The 17,613-nt window shown below is 36.7% G+C and overlaps 1 protein-coding gene across 2 annotated transcripts in view; it reads left to right on the top strand.

The window, feature by feature from the left end:
• The window catches only part of THEMIS (thymocyte selection associated), a 167,817-nt gene that overhangs the window by 77,571 nt on the left and 72,633 nt on the right, over window positions 1–17,613 (top strand). For both annotated transcript variants that reach the window (XM_045844246.1, XM_045844245.1), the window contains exon 4: window positions 8,722–9,773. In XM_045844246.1, the coding sequence (XP_045700202.1) occupies window positions 8,722–9,773 (1,052 nt within the window). The remainder of the gene's footprint in view (window positions 1–8,721; window positions 9,774–17,613) is intronic.

Here is a 17,613-nt window from a genome sequence, read left to right as displayed (position 1 = left end):
AGAATTTATAAAACTTGTTTAGAAAAAGCACCTTGCCTTCGACACCTGGATAAGAGTTCTTCAACCGGTTTTCAACCCTGTACTATCAATTTAGGACCAGTTGCAAAGGATAGGTCCTTATGTGCTGAGTTGAGACTGAGAATATTCCAGAGTTAAATATTAACTTTCCGAGGAAACGTGCATTGCCCAACATTGCCCAAGCTTAAATGGAAATCTCTATTTTCTTTTTAAAAATAGTGTTTAATAGAGGTAGTGTTCCCAACATTCACAGGTAACTAAAGAGTTGCTGGGGCAGGAAATGCAAAAAAGCACCACATTGTGATTGACTTTAGCCCTAGCTGTAAAGGGGCTTTCCCTGAAAGAACAGGCACAAAGGTAAAGTGTAGTAAAATGACTCAGCAACATTAAGAGGAAACCAGTGCAGCCTTTTTGAGAAAATGGAATGGACATTTTGTTTGTTTCACAAGCGCTCCCTCTGAATAACCAGAAAACATACCCAAGCGAGAACAATTCACATTCTCCCAGAAAGAAAATTTGGGAAGTCTAAACTAAGGTTGCATGAGTATATATTATTTTTACTTCAGATTAGTTTGAAACTGGAAAATTCATAGGAAACACCTCCAGGAATGTCCCAAGTGCTTTGAGTTGCTGCCTTCTTATCTCTTTATCATTTTGAAGTCAAGATAATTTTGGGGGGAAATTTTCTAATTTAGCTTATGCTCTAGAGCTTGTTTTTTCTTTTTCTTTTTGTTAGTTTGTTTGTTTTGCTGGGGAGGTGGAGGGAGAATTACGTTTCCCAACTAAAATCACAAATGCTTGTTTAAAGAATACATCCTACACATAACCAGAATTATGTGTACGAAAATGTAATCAGTGGTACCATAAAGCTGATAAATTGATAAAAAGATTGCAAATCTTTTATATTGTTTTTCTCCCCTCTTGTTTTTTAAATATATTTTGTAATGAAACTAATAATAATATGATCACAACAATTTTGTTTTATAAGAAAAACAAATCAAAAAGTGATTTATTTATTTTTCTCTTGGACACATACTTAGCTATAACATAATTTGTCATAAAAATTAGTTAATCCCATTCCAGTTTAAGCACTTAAGATATAATTTCTAAATTCTAGGTAATTTTAAACAAGTATAAGTTTTTACTTTAACTTTTGACTATAGAGAACATAAAACATGCAAGAGTAAATAGAATAGCATTAAAAAACCAATAGGGATTTTATTTTACCTTGTTAACAGACGTGAGAGCAAAGTACGTAAAATTTGAAGTTGATGCAAAATAATCAGGCAGACTGAGTCATGGTGCAACAGGTGTCTGTGGCTCCACAGCAGGTAGTAGAGGAAGAAAAGCAAATGTTCAGATTTTGATGCCTCTTCCCATCATGCTGTCAAATTAATCTGCCAAATTCTTAATTTAATTTGGTCATTCTTAATTTCCAATTTTTGATATCCTCCTGAAATAGTTATTTATTCTGCTTGGTATTCAAGGAGTTGATCATCTTCATTGTTTTCCCTTCAGAGGTTCTCCTGTTGAGACCCCCAGCTCTAGTTTAATCCAAGACTGGATTACATGTTAATTATAACCTGTGTTAAATGCCTCCTGTCTTGACTTGTAATTTCTCCCCATCCTTGACAGCTCATGTTACAGAAGCATCTTTCATATCTATCTTTTTCTTCCATTTCAAAACCAAATGTGTTCCTTCTTTCACTCTTTTTCTTCCTAATGTGGATTTAATGAGCCTTTTATGGGATTCCATTTTCTCTTCTCTCAGCATATCACTTATATTTAAAAAATATTTTTACTAGTTGCAGTAGAGTTTGCAATAGACATTTATAATCTAAGTCTACTTTCAAATAATACTACACCACTTCCTGTGTAGTACAGATACCTTAAACAAAGTATTCCCAATTCCTCTCTCCCTTCCCTAATAACATTACTGTTATTCATTTCATTATTCGTGAGCTATAATTATCCAATATATTATTGCTATTATTATTTTGAACAAACTCTTATCAGTTATGTCAAGTAAGAGCAGAAAAAATAAAATATTTTGTCTTCATTTATTCCTTTTCTAATACTTTTTCTCCCTTTATGTAGGTATGAGTTTTGACCTGTATCATTTTTCTTTTCTCTGAAGAACTTCCTTTAGCTTTCTTTCAAGGCAGATAAGAAACTCTCTTAATTTATGTTTATATTAGAAAGTCTTTCTTTCTCCTTTATTTTGTAGGGTAGGTAAAGTTTTGTTTTTACCTTATCAGGGTTTTCCTACTGAGCCTGAGCATTAAACTGACATTAGACAGAGTAAGAGAAGAAAAACATACAAATTTAGATATTTTACCTACGAATTTACCTGTTTTGTGTGACACGGGAGCCCTTACAAGGAAATAAAGACCCAAAGAAACCCGCTGGCTTTTATATAGGGCTAAACAAAGAGGTACAGCTGTGGGACAGTAACTAAACTGTGTGGGGAGGTTAAAGGAAGGCACAAATTATTGTAATGAGGTCTGTTTGTACAGAATCCTCTTGACTCTCCTTAGTTTCTTTACTCTTGGTAAGGGGAGGACATCCTTCACATAGGAGTTTTTATCTCCTTTTTCTAGAGGAAAGGGGGAGATCAGAATGATTTGCTTGCATCTGCTGTTTTTCAAGTACTTTTCCCTCAAAATAATCCTTATGCTAAAGTGGTATATTTTGGGGTGGCATATTTTGCCACCTTGACTTTTGCAGGATAATCTCACTGGATAAAGAATTCTCAGTTGGTGTTTTTTTCAACACCTTAAATATAGCACGCACTGTCTTTCTGTTTTCATGGTTTTTGAAGAGCAGTCTAATGTAATTCTTATTCTTCTCCCTAGATAGTTAAGATTATTTTCTTCTGATTTCTTCAAGTTTTTTTTCTTTGAATTTCTATATTTTGAATATGATATGCATAGGTCTTGATTTTTTGGTATTTATCCTACTTATTGGTGTCTACACTTCATTAATTTTGAAAAATGTCCAGCCATTATTACTTAAAATATTGCTTCTCTTCCTTTCTTTCTTCCTTTCATTACCATTTTTTTCAGGCATGTATGTTATACCTTTTGTAATTTCCCCACAGGTCTTGGATATTCTATTCAATTTTTCTCATTATTTTTTCTTTTGCTTTTCAATTTTGGAAGTTTCTTTTGATACATCTTTAAGCTGACTGATTTTTTTTTCTTTGCTGTGTCTAGTCTACTGATGAACCCATCGAAGTCATTCCTGATCACTGTTACCGTATTTCTAATTTCTAGCACTCTCTTTTGATTCTTTCCTAGAGTTTCCATCTCTGTGCTTGTGTTATCCACCTTTTCTTGCATTTTTTCCTTTAGAGCCCTTAGGATATTATCATATTTTTAATTCTCGGTCTGACCATTCCAAAATCTCTGCCATATCTAAGTCCACTTTTGATGTTTGCTTTGTCTTTTCAGACTATATTGTTTTCCCTTTAAAATACCTTGTATTTTCTTGTTGAAAGCTAGACATGATCTATCAGGTAAAAGAAACCAAGATAAAGAAACCTTTACTATGAGGTTTTGTATTTATTTACTAGGGATCAGGCTGGGCTGACTCTTTGCTATAGCTAAGGTGTCAGAGATTAAAATTTTATGTAGTGCCCTTGTTTTTTGCCTCTGTTATCTTTCCTAGTGACCTCCTATTTAAATAGAGCCATAAATGCCATTTTAAAATATTGTAATCCCTATTATTACATAGGAGCCCTGTTGATGTGTTCAGTAAGGTGTGGGGGAGGAGGAGCATCCTATAGTCTTATAACTAGGTCTCAGTCTTTTAGTGGTTCTGTGCCTCTCGGTTATGACCTTTACAAGTGCTTCTCAGTTATCACTCTCTTGCCCCCTTAGTGAGATCGAATGGATCCTGTGGATTCAGGTTGGAGCTGGGTGTTTCCCTCCCTGCATGAGAAAGGAGAGGTGCCTGGAGTTGGGCAATTCTTAGCCCTTTGTGAGTTAGACTCCGGAAAAAAAAACCCAAGGTAGTTAGTTTTCTTTTTTTTAAGAAGAACTAAATGCTCTGGGTATATTTCAAATTGTTTACTTTTCCCCTCATGCTGCCTGAAGCATGAGGGGATTTTTCTTTGAACTTTATCCTGAGAAACTGGTGCAGTTCTTTGAAGTAAACTCAGCAAAGTGTGGGGAAATCCCCCTAAGCGTGGCCATCCAGAAATTTTCTCTCTCCTACTTGTCCATGCTCAGTCTCCAACAATTAGTTAATTACTCTTAAAGCGTTCTTCATCAGTTGATGGCTCCAGCAGAGGTTTCTGTTTCCAAAAAACCGTAACTCTCTGTGTTCACCTATCTCTAGTTTCAGAGGTGATGGTTTGCCTTTGGACCTCAGTTCTCTGGTGGATCTAAGATGAGCTCTTGATTTTCATCGTATGTGCTATTTCCCTGTGTTGAATCTTCTCTCAAAGCATATGCATCATGATTATTGTTACACTCTAAAATGTCCAGATTATTCTCTTGTAGAAACCAAATGATAAATTATTTATTGCAGTTAATAAGCCATCAAGATAAATTACAACCTAAAGGGCCATGTTTTATATAAAATATAGAATATATTAGGTAATGTATAGCAGGAGTTTTAGTAACAGAAACTAATTCTTTCCAATGAAATTTCACATGTTAACTGGATCACATCCTTTAATGCTCAATCACGGACATTGTTTTGCAATTATTTTTTATTCATTCAATTTATTTAGTGCCTACAATGTTCCAGGCACCATTCTGAACATGAGGATAGATGGTTTGACAAAACAATCAAGGACTCCTGTCCCTGTGAATCATATGTTCCAATCAAGGGAAACAAACAATAATCAATGGTAATAATTAATAAGCAAATTATATGCAAGGATTGAAGGTGAAGGGTAACATGGAAAATAAAGAAACAGAGCAGGCAAGGGACAGATACAGTTACAGTTTTAATTAAAACACTTTCTTAATCCATTAATTGGCTAGAACTAAATACCATAGACTGGGTGGCCTATAAACAACAGAACTTTATTTCTGATCATTCTGGACACTGGGACATTCAAGATCAAGATGCTGGGAGATCTGGTGTCTGGTGAAGGTCTGCTTCCTGTTTCATAGACAGCCATCTTCCCGTTGTGTCCTCACACGGGATCAGGTTAAGAGGGTCTCTGGGCTCTCTTTCATCAGGCTACTAATCTCATGACCTACCCATCTCCCAAAGGTAGCACCTCCTAATGCAAGCACTTTAGAGATTAGGTTTCAACATATGAATTTTAAGGGAACAAAAGTGTTCAGTCTATGGCAAGTATTTATTGAGCAAATCTCATTTAAGATGAAGTTAAGTAGACTTGAAGCAGAACAAGAGGAAGTGCCATAAATATAGCTGGCCAAAAGATTTATCTTTTAGCAATGAAACATGCCATGCAAAGAAAGGGCCTGATTAAAAACAAGGTCAGGGAGGCAGCACTGAGCTGAGATCCAAGAGGTACCTCGGACTATGGAAAGGGTATCGACTTTTATTCTGGATGAAAGGGCCTACCCTTGTGGGTCTATAAGCAGAAGACAGACATGATCAATTTAACATTGAACAAATTTTGGCTGGCCTATTCAGATTTGACTGTAAGAAAACTGGTTCAGAAGCCATTGCAATACAATACATTTCTCCTTGTTCAGCCCAGAGATCTCAGAAATATTATTGCTTTTTTTCTTTTTCTAACACCTAACATCCATTACATAGGTCAGGGTAGTCCTATATAATGGATGTTAGGTGTTAGAAAAAGAGAAAAGGCAATAATATTTCTGAGATCTCTGGGCTGAACAAGGAGAAAGAAGTCTTCAATAACTGAGATAGAAAAAAAGCAACATATAATAGACTAGGTTTTGATTGGGAAGATGAGAATTTTCATTTGGGCACATTAATCTTGAGACATCTATTAGATATCCAAGTAGAGATCCTAAGTAGATATCTGGAGTGCAGGAGAAATATTTGGCTAGAGATATACTCTGGGGAGTCATCTGCATGCAGATGGTACTTAAAGACTTGAGACTGTAAAATTACAGTAGGCGTGAGTGTGGATAGAGAAAGGAAGAGAACCAAGACACATGAAAAGGTGTGAAGGGGTGGGGAAGAAATGGGTGGCATATAGACAGAAGAAACCATAAAAGAAATTGAGAAGAATCATAAGTAAGATAAAGAAGTAAATGAGGCAAATATGCAAAAAGGAGAAAGTGAAATCTACTCTGTGAAATGCTGCTGATAAATCTAGCAGGATGAGATAGGCTAGCAAACTGTTAGTGTATTTGGAAATACTGAAAACAGGGCAGGAATTGGAAACCATAACAGCAAAAACTTAACAGAGGTCAGATAGCTTGGTCTGGAAGCTTTCTCTGGCATCAGGAAAGTCCTCCTACGTTATTAAGACAGTTTCTTGCCCTCAACACACACCATGTGCCCAGATACAGATTGAGATCCAGTTCACATTAGGGTGTCTGTGTTCTGATGGATCAGCCTGGGAGTCCCACACATTCCTCACAACATCTGTTCCACCAATGTCTAGCTGCTCCCTCAACTGACAAATGTCATGAGCTTGTCTGTTGCTAGCTCTCCAATTCTTAAACCTAATTCATTTGGATCTAAATAACTGAAATTTTAAAGTTACTAGAATTACCCTGGGCTTCTGAGAAGCGTGTGACACCAGTCTCAAAAGTGTGCATATGCTAAATCCTGTAAAATGAATTGATAAAGATAAGAAATATCCTTTTAGCCCCTCTCTCTTTCATTAATGAAGAATTTTTACATTTTTTACCAACCTTCAGCCTACAGACAAGCTTTGATTTTTTTCTTTTTTTTTTTTAAAGATTTTATTTATTTATTTTTAGAGAGGGAAGGGAAAGAGATAGAGATAGAGATAGAGATAGAGAGAGAGAGAGAGAGAGAGAGAGAGAGAGAGAAACATCAATGTGCGGTTGCTGGGGGTCATGGCCTGCAACCCAGGCATGTACCCTGGCTGGGAGTCGAACCTGGGACACTTTGGTTCCCAGCCCGCGCTCAATCCACTGAGCTACGCCAGCCAGGGCATGATTTTTTTCTTTTTTATATTCAAGGAAATAATAGTTTTTTCATTTCATGTCTTCAAGAACTTTGTACACAAAATGTGCAGGTAATGTGACACAAGGTATATAGAGTTATGGTTTTCAGATGCTACATGAATGGTTAATAATATAAGATATAATCATATAAGTAACACTTTATAAAAAGAAGTCCTATCTTCTGTGTTACTCATTTTCAAAAGCATACAAGGGAAAAAAGATACTGACAGAGGGTGCCTGGAGATGTTGGGACACAATGGTGGGTCATGAAAATACTATAAAACATTGTGGTAGGAAGATGTCAAAAAATAAATCATTGTAATATCCTGTTAATGACAACAGATAACTATTTTTAATGCAGGAATTTTCTTTTTTATTTTTTTCATAACACTTCATCCTTTAATGTTTCAGCACGCATCTCTCAAGAATAAGGACAGCCTTCTACATACTCACATCTCCATTATATTTCCTAAAAGCATCGACATTAATTTAGTAACATTACTGACATATGGTCCATAATTCAAGTTTCCCCAGTTGTCCCCAATATCCCCTTTAAACTGTTTCTTTAAATGCTGTTCAAGTACAGTTGTCTGCACCCCCCCCCACCCCAGCCATCCCTACCTCACTCACCTGATCCCACCCACCCCTTGGTTTTGTTCATGGGTCCTTTATAGTTGTTACTGGAACCCCTGCCCCCTTTCTTCCCCATTATCCCCTCCCACCTCTCCTCTGGTTGTTGTCAGTTTGTTCTTAATTTCAATGTTTCTTGTTATATCAATGCAAGAATGTTTTTAAATGTCTCCATAGTCCCACATAAAAAGTTCTGGGACAGTGGGCTCTTGAAAAAAATATAGAGATTCACTGTCCCCAGTGACACATCAGGCAAAGAGCACACTGGTGAGCACCCACCCCCAGCATACCTAGGGCTCCTCTGACTGTGGCCCACCCTTTGCCACTGTTTTATATCCAGATGTTAATGTAGCATCAGCAGGAAAAAATAACTATAGAAAGAAAATAACTGAAAGAAAAATGAGGGCCTGATTAACACTAGTACTTATATCCCATGATTTTGCAAGTGACTATATGGCCCATGATAAACTGTTGTCTTGGGCCTTGTGCAGGGAAAGTCTTACATGAACCAAAACTGTCTTCTAAGATAAGTTTACATATATTGCCTGGACTGTAAGAACATAACAAAACAATATAATAAACCTTTTATGGAAAAAATGCACATGTATACATTAACTCAAGCACATAAATTCATGTATGTTACATGTGAAAAAATTATAAAGAAAAATGAGGGCATGATTAACATTAGAATCATGAGAACTATTACACCTGGCATTTTGGTGAGGTTCACTGGACTTCATGGTACTGGCTGCTGTCTGTTTTCTAAGCCGAGCAACAGTTTTATGGGTGTTGGTTGTATATATGATCTATATCATTTTAAAATTTGAAAAAAGGAGAGTCACATATAAGAAATGTTATATCGTGAATATGAGTTTTTAAAATTAAGTTTATGTATGACATCTCAAGAGATTGTGTAATTCTACCTCACAGCAACACTTGGATGCACAAAATGTCATACTCTTTTTCTTTTTTTCAGTTCAAAAGGATATAATCCGCATCCTCCCCAGTTTAGATGTTGAAGTCAAAGACATTACTGACAGTTATGATGCCAACTGGTTTCTTCAGCTGTTATCTACACAAGATCTTTCTGAAAGGACCAGTAAAGAGTTCCCCATAGTGGCTGAAGTCATAGAACCACCTCAAGGAAACCATCTCCCCAGAAGCATTTTACAGCCTGGAAAAACCATTGTGATTCACAAAAAGTATCAGGCATCTAGGATCTTAGCTTCAGAAATTAGAAGCAATTTTCCTAAAAGACACTTTTTAATCCCCACTAGCTATAAAGGCAAGTTCAAGCGACGACCTCGGGAGTTGCCAACAGCTTATGACCTGGAGATAGCGAAGAGTGAGAAGGAAGCTCTCCACGTGGTGGCCACCAAAGCCTTCCACCCCCTTCATGATGAGTTGTCATCCGTGTCTGTTGGGGACCAGTTTCTAGTGCATCACTCACAGACGACTGAAGTCCTCTGTGAGGGAATCAAAAAAGTGGTGAACGTTCTGGCCTGTGAAAAAATCCTCAAAAATTCATATGAGGCAGCACTGCTCCCTTTGTACATGGAAGGAGGCTTTGTGGAGGTGATCCATGACAAGAAACAGTACCAGATTTCTGAGCTCTGTGCACAGTTCCACTGGCCCTTCAATGTGAAGGTCTCTGTGAGAGATCTTTTCATCGAAGAAGACATTCTGGCTGCTACTCCAGGACTGCAGTTGGAGGAAACCATCACAGACACTTACCTACTCATAAGTGACTTTGCCAACCCCACTGAATGCTGGGAAATTCCAGTCAGCCGCTTGAATATGACCGTTCAGTTAGTTAATAATAATTTGTCTCAGGATACAGGGTCAATTGTAGTCAAGGCTCTGACTGAAGAGATCACGGAAGAACAATATTACATGATGCGAAGATATGAAAGCTCTTTCTCGCACCCCCCACCTCGCCCCCCCAAGCACCCCTCAGTGGGAGAAGCAAAGCTAACTCTGCTAAATGTGGCAGAAGAAAAGACTGTGGGTCTGCCTAAGTCCCCCAAGGTAAGGCTGTGATTTTGCAGTTTTTCTTCTTGAGTGTTTTTCTTGAGGCAATTTATTTCAAGTCTCTTCTGAGTTTGTTTTTTGCTTACTTTTCTTTCTTTCATGCCGTATTTGAAATGAGCTTTTTCCGACGCACAGTGGATGAATGAACATCAACAGAGCATAAGCTGTTGCAGCATTTTGTGTTTTGATGCTTACCCAGTAAATGTGACAAGAAGTTTATGTTGCATTAGAAATAGCAGGGATAACATTTGAATATGCTGACCCAAATTGCTGTTTAAATGGGTTTTACTAATTAGGCGTGTTTGGTAAGGTTACTCGGAAGAAAATCTCTTTTATTTTGAAAGAGCTGTTCACTTTTTCTTGATAGAGTTGTTTTAATACAATACTTCATCCAGGAAATGAGTGTACAAAAACCTTTCTTCTTCTGGTGGGTTACCAGTAGCACGCATCTATAACACACGTCTTCATTTTGTTTTAAGTGCAGAAAGATGTAAAAATATCTTGGCAGAACTATGTGTGAGCATATGAGCATCTGCCCACATTCTGCCTATCTGAGAATTGGAGTCTTTAACAGTTCTATTGAAAAACAAAATCAATAAAATCGCAGACAGTATGAGATCATTACAGAATCAACAACTCCATAACCACTCTAAAGGTTTTGGGAGGGGAGGGGTTGCAGCTTCATTACTACTCAAAGTTTTTGCCTTTTGAATAGTGCCTGCTGAGGGTCTGGAAAGCATTTGCCCTTTCAACATGAAGCGTGGGTTGTTTATCTGGCCGGCAGTGCTTCCACGGCAGCGTGTGGAAAGAGTGCATTCTGGCCTGGCAGATGTTATGCTAGCAGCTTGGGGAAACAAAGCCATTAGTAATACAAAGAGAGATGCTGTGTTTACTCTCTATACGTGGGAATAATAGCTGCCTCAGGCTTCAAGTATGTGGGTATGGAACTACTTATAATTCTACATGTCAAATATTGCATCCTGATTGTATGCTAGAGAAATCCAGTAAGGATCTTCAAACTCATCTTCAGAAGAAGGAAGATAAAGCCAGCCAAATTTTTTTTTCAGAAAAACAATTTTGAAGGAGTCATTGTGAATTAAACAACTGTTCCCAAATAATGTTGATTAACATGCTTCTGTTCATGCGGAGGGTATCTGGCTTCTCCTGTTAAGTGTATTTTTGTTGCTGAATTGAGTGATGTGAGACATGGAATGCTGGTTCCTGTTTTACTGGTAAGCAGTAGAATGCCCCCAAACCCAAGGTTTCCATCCCTAAGGCTTAAGAACCTGTGACTGTGTTGCATTGGGTAGCAAAAGAGTCTTTGCACAGGTGCTTAAAATTAAGGATTTTAAAATAAGATTATCCAGGTAAATCCAATTTAATTACGAGTCCTTTAAAGACTTTTCCCAGTTGAGGTCAGGATCAGAGAGATGAGATGACAGAATTGTCAGAGAAATGCATCCTTGTTGACTTTGAAGATGGAGGAAAGGAGCCTTGAGCCAAGGAAAGCAGACGGTACCTAGAAGTTAGAAAAGACAAAGAAACCTTCTTCCCCAGAGCCTTCAGAGTGGAATTCAGCTGAAGGTATAATTCAGCTGTGCCTACACCTTGATTTTGGCCAGTGAGAGTCATGTCAGATTTCTGACTTACAGAACTCTAAGACAATAAATTTGTATCATTTAAGGCACCAAGTTCATGTTATAGCAGCATTAAATAGTTAATAGAGGGCATGAAGTTAGGAGGGAGGTATAAGTAAAAGCTTTTGATAGAAAAATCTATATTTAGGTTAGAACTCATTTTATTGTCAAAGTGGCTTTTTCTTTTTAATAAATTTATTAAAAAGCTCCAAGACCAATTGGAAGTAGGATCTCGAACATAGCCAGAGTGGTTCTTTTCATCACAGATTGGTTTATTTTCACAGACTAGTTTAATTCACACAAGGCACACTACTGCTTACAGTTACTGCATCTCATAATTCCATCACTAGGGAAGAATATTTTTCTGTTTGATTACAGTTTAAAAAGAGAAGGAGTTTGGATCACATGTCCATCTCCTGGTTCAGTCAACTCATTGGTTGCCTCCAAAACAGTCAACATTAATGGGGTAGGGAATGAGGACTGGTTGTCTCAAATAATAGATGTTGGGACAATATTTGATGATCTGGAGATATGAAAGGATGGATGTCTATCACAGTCAGAAATAAAAAAATTCTAACCTACTAAGAAAGCATTTATAGAAAAATAGGTTAAAATTTTTTAAATGCCCTTTGACAGAGTTAAGCATTTTATTAACAGAGAAATCCACAAAACAACAATATATGTCTAGGCTACTATTTTGGGAAAATTTCCAGTCTTATTCCTATGACTCTCCTTACTCTCACATCGCTACCATACTCACAGCACTTATAACACCAGATGTGTGCAGGTTTTCCCATACCAAGCAATTCTGAGGCACCAACTAGCTATTCTACAACTTAATTCTGACACTCTCTACCTGCAGACAGTGTCAGTTTTCACAGGTTACTTTGGGATCAGTCCCACCAGACAGCCCCCAACCCACATAAGATACCTCTTACAAGTATTAGGTCCTCAGGTCATCCACATCTCCTGTCTATCTTGGCTACAAATCAGAGGTTGCCATGACCCCCTCCTCAAGCTCTCTTTGCCAGAGTGGCTCACAGAGCCCAGGGAGATACTTACTTTCATTTACCATTTTGTTAAAGGATATAATAAAGAATACAGATGAATAATAGTTAGATGAAGAGCTAGAGAAGGCAAGCTCTAGGAGGGTCTTGAGGTCTGGAGCTTCTCTTCCCAGCCAAGTTACTGCATGTCAGTCTCCCAGTACATGGGTGTTTTCACCAATCCAGAAGCTCCCCAAACCTCATACGTTTTTTGGAGGCTTCCTCACATAGGAATGATCAATTATTAACTCCATTTCCAGTCCCTCTTCCTCCTCTGGATAATTGGGGGGGCTGGGGCTCAAAATTCTAAACTTCTATTTATGGATTAATCTTTCTGATGACCAGCTCTCACCCAGAAGCCACCTAGGAGCCCACCTGGCTTCTCCTCATTAGAGCAAAAGATACTCCTATCACCCAGGAAATTCCAAAGGATTTAGGAGACCTGTTTCAGAAACCAGGGTCAAAGGTGAAATATTAGAACAAAAGATGCTCCTAGGACTCTTATTACATAGGGAATTAATTACAACAAGCATTTCAGGAAATGGAGGCAGAGACCAATTACACACACACACACACACACACACACACACACACACACACAATTTCTGTTATCTCACACCTAGTAAAACAAAACTAATGCTGTCTTAGACTAAATTTATAGATGGAGGATTCTAGATCAACTTAATAATTCTTAACTAATTTTTCACTGGTCAAACCTCACATGGATTATTGTGTCTAGTTCTAAGTCTACTTCTAAAGAATAGTGATAAACTGAAACTTCTTAAGATGTTAAGTGTTGTTTGTTAAGTTGTTAAAAGGTCCTGGAGACATTTGCATCTGAGGACATATTAAGGGAATTGAGTGATAGTTAAAACTTGAATGACTTGGTACTTGATAATATTAGTTATTTTATACATTTAAAGAGTTATCTGTAGCAAAAGTACATTTTTTAAAGATTGTATTTACTTATTTTTAGACAGAGGGAAAGGAAGTAAAAAAGAGAGGGAGAGAAACATCAATGTGTGGTGGTTGCCTCTCATACACCCCCTACTGGGGACCTGGCCTGCAACCCAGACATGGGCTCTGACTCAGAATCTAACCAGCAACCCTTCGGTTCACAGGCCAGTGCTCAATCCACTGAGCCACACCAGCCAGGGTGAGAGTACATTCTTATTTTTCATTACAACATTGGTTGACAGTCAAGGAAAGACAATTTTGGTATAATTTTTGGAACAGATTTATTGTCCCACAAAATGTTATAGCAGAAGCTAGGACACCCTAGGTTCACTGATGTTGTCGGGAGATTTGTGCTTGGTTGAAAGTTTATCAGTCAATTGAAAAGGGTCTATAATTCTGTTTATGATTACATAGTTACATCAAATTTAGTGCAGTAGATAAAGAGCTTTATTTTCCTGAAATCACTTTAAAATGTCAAGTATACTATAAATTATGTGTTTAGACTTACTGACCTCCTCATTTTCAATCATTTTTCTTACCATGAAAATAGAAATCTGCTTAGAGGATAATTTTTTTAATATAAACGAGGTATCTGTCAGCTTCTGCATAATCTGCTGGAAAATTATTGTAACCAATTATATCTTATTATTGCAATGTCATTCTTCCATATATTTCTTTTGATATCTACATTAAAGCTCTTCTATGTATGCTTTTGAAGTGATTTGATAGAACATTTTTCTTTTTAATTCTAATGGCAAGAAGCTACCATTGAAAATAAGCTTCTAACATTTTGGGCTCTGTGTGAAATATTGCTTTAAATTCAGAGAACAATTTGTAAGGGTTATTCAAGTTTAAATATTCAAACACACTTAACTCATTAAAAATCTTATATATGAAAAGAAGACAATTAGATGCTTCATTATATAAGTTTGCTTTTGTTTTCCCTTTGGATTGTCTAAGAAATTTAGAAATTAAAAATATATAAGGACAGGTTATAGGAATTAAGATCAATAGAAATAATTGTTTTTCAGGGTAATAGTGTCAACTTTTCTCAAGTTTTAGCATTACCTAAATAAGAGAAAATTGAATGTAGTAGGAATTTGAGAATGTAATGTGGGTATGAGCATGGACAGCTGGGCGAGGCAGATGGGTATCAACAGAGATAACAGCACATCTCAAGGCCTAATAAGGTCTACACTGAAGGGTTTTATTCTTGTTTTAAAAGTATGACACTTAAGTGGGAGAATAATGTATGGGGTTTAAACAGAGGGATGAGAATATACCAAGAGACCCTTAAAAACTGTTTAGGCTTAATGTACATAATGTACATTATGACTTTTAATCAGATGAAAACAATATTTTGAAGTGACTGAATAAACGAGGCTGGGCCTAAAATTGTGTTCTAACTAGGAATTTTGTGGAGTAGACTCTTCTTCTCCAAAGGTTAGTTTCTATGTCAGGAGTAGTTTCAGTGACTTTGAAAGAATATACACTCATTAGGGTGTTTGCCTGTCGCAGATATATATGGCTATGACTTCTGAGTGCCACACAGGAGAAATGTAACTTCTGTATTCTGATTAAAGAGCCTATAACCAGATAGAAAAACAAACCTTTGGTTGAAAGATGAGATATTCCACTCCTTCACAGACTGCAACTGGGACCAGAAATCTTGCATTTCACTAACACTGTTTGGCCATTTAATGCCCAAGTGTCCACTTTGCTGCCAGAATTTCTAGATTTCTGTTGGGCAAGAACACCCATAGGAGACATTAAGGCCAAGAGCAAGGGAGGCAGTAATGGCAAGGTACCATGAATTGAACAGAAAACAGAGCCTGGACCAGAATTGGAGTGAGGGCTGGAAAAGGCTGAAGGAAAGCAATAGTGTCTGGGAGCTGCGCAGAGAACACTTCAACAGCTGCTGCTGGGTGCTGAGACTTACTTGTGATCTGATGTGACAGAGAGGCTGAGAAGTGTTAAAGAAACCCACACTCTTGGGCTGAATCTAGATCTTTAGAGCAGCAATTTTCAGCCTTTTTCATCGCATGGCACATATAAACTAATTACTAAACTTCTGTAACACAAGAAAAAATATATTTTTTGCTGATCTGAAAAAAAGTAGTTATAATTTTGACTTATTTACACTGGATGGCTATTGCTATGTTGGCTGTTGTCATCTTTTAAATTTGACTATCTAAGGGAAAAAAGGTCTGTGCTCCTGATGGAATAGGTATTGTATGTTTTAAAAATTCATGTGGCACACCAATTGAAAATCGCTGCTTTAGAGAATAGTATTATATCCACTCATTTGTCATCTATAGAATTTAGATATTTCACAGTGTGATTTGTTTACATATATATTTTTTACCTTATATGGTATAAAGAGAGAATATTTGGATTTATAACCAACTCTTATACCCAACCAACTTCTGCAGACTGGTATTCATCCACTCTTGGTGGTTGCTTTTGGGCTAACACAGAAGCAGTAAGTCTATTTCCCTGTGAATAAGGAAAACTAGTGTTTTAGCAATATTCAAAGACCAAAGGCTTAAAGTTGGAATGTAGACACATTCTAAAAATTGGGGTCTTAAATCTGATTAATATGTAAATGAAAGGAACCTACAATTTTTCTTTAATATAGTCAGTAATTTCAACTGTGAGATAATTTTCAGCAAGTATTCAAGTTGTTTTTAAAGCAAGACACATATAGATTTTTGAGGTGCCTGAGGTTTGTATTCTAGTAAATGACATGAGTCAGTAAACAGCTGAGTAGGAGGAAGTGAAAGAGATTGGAGGAGAGGCAAAGGATGAATAAATTAAGTGCTGAGTTGAAAGTTAGCCAAATCATAGTTCCAACTGAAACCTTCCAGGTAGATATTCTGTATTTCTCAATGAGCACAGATAGAAACCTGTACTCATTGAGAAATACAGAATATTTGCAAATTCTGTTTGTGTTTCTGGAAGTAGGGATCATGACTTAAAATTTCACTCCAGCCATGACTTGCAGTACATTAATACTTCTAGCTAGATAGCCAAAGAATGCTTTAAGTGAGTTTTAAATGAAAAATAATTGGTGAAAATAAAGCATTAGAAAACATTGCCTGATTTTAAGAGAATTTTGACCTGTAACAATGAGCCACTTATCAAACTATTAATAAAATACTCTTTCTAGAGAGTTTATGTCCAAAGAACATTGTTTCCCGGTGGGATAACTGAAGAACGATTCTACTTGTAAATGTTTGAATGCACCAAAATTGTACTTTGAGCTTTCAACCAACTGACAATGTTTTTACTTGAGGAGTGAGGAAGGGCTGATGAAAAACATGAGTTAATACTGTTTTTCACCTCCTTCTCCCATCTGTGGAGACAAGAACTAAAATACCACCAACTATGAGATTATCATATTTTCAGTCTTAGTATTACTTTTCAGCTGCAAAAATATAGGAATTAGAAAATATATTTTCCCAATAGATGGGCAAAATATTTGAATGAAATTTGGAGTTAATCATTTCACATTAGACTTCTGACTTTTACAAGGGTTAAAATAGTTTTCAGGTCCTTAAATGTCCGTAACCTAGAAATCCTTGTTTAGAAATGACCAGTTATGATGCAAGAATCAGCAGTTTGAAATGTTCAATGCACAGTATTTATAAAGTGAGGGCACTTGAATTGCCAACTTCCAATAATCCCTGCAGAAATTTCAGTACCTGGAATCACTGAATTGAATGTGGGCTTATTAGATATTTAAGTTCTGTTCTTTGAGCTCAATATCTTAAGTTTTATTTTATAAATTTTTAGAAATCTGAAGAGTAGTTGGAGAAATCTAGAGGAGATAAGTTCCAGCTGGCTTTGTCATTCCCAAAACAGATTTATCTGAGTTTCCTATTACTATATTTATCAGTTTGAGTTTATTTTAGAATAAAAATCTTGCCTAAAAATTAAGTGGTAAGACATAAGCTCTATATTTGAGCAAATACATTTTGCTAAACTACCCAAATTCTTGCAGGACAACAATTACTTTTAAATCTTTTGGTGGTATTTTCATTGATGTCAAATCTACAGATGTTTGTGCTTTGCTTTCCAAAACGAATTTCCTGGGTAAATGTTAAGATGGAGAATGAGTATGGGATGGCTATGAAAGCATGGGATAGGCTTCCAAAAATCAATATTTTTTCAGATTTAAAAAAGCAGGAAACTTTT

Source organism: Phyllostomus hastatus, unplaced genomic scaffold, assembly GCF_019186645.2.
Source record: "Phyllostomus hastatus isolate PE091 unplaced genomic scaffold, TTU_PhHast_1.1 phas_contig_40, whole genome shotgun sequence".
NCBI classification, from domain to species: Eukaryota; Metazoa; Chordata; class Mammalia; order Chiroptera; family Phyllostomidae; genus Phyllostomus; species Phyllostomus hastatus.
The sequence above is the reverse complement of the archived record's forward strand: the minus strand, read 5'-3'. Positions and strand labels throughout refer to the sequence as shown.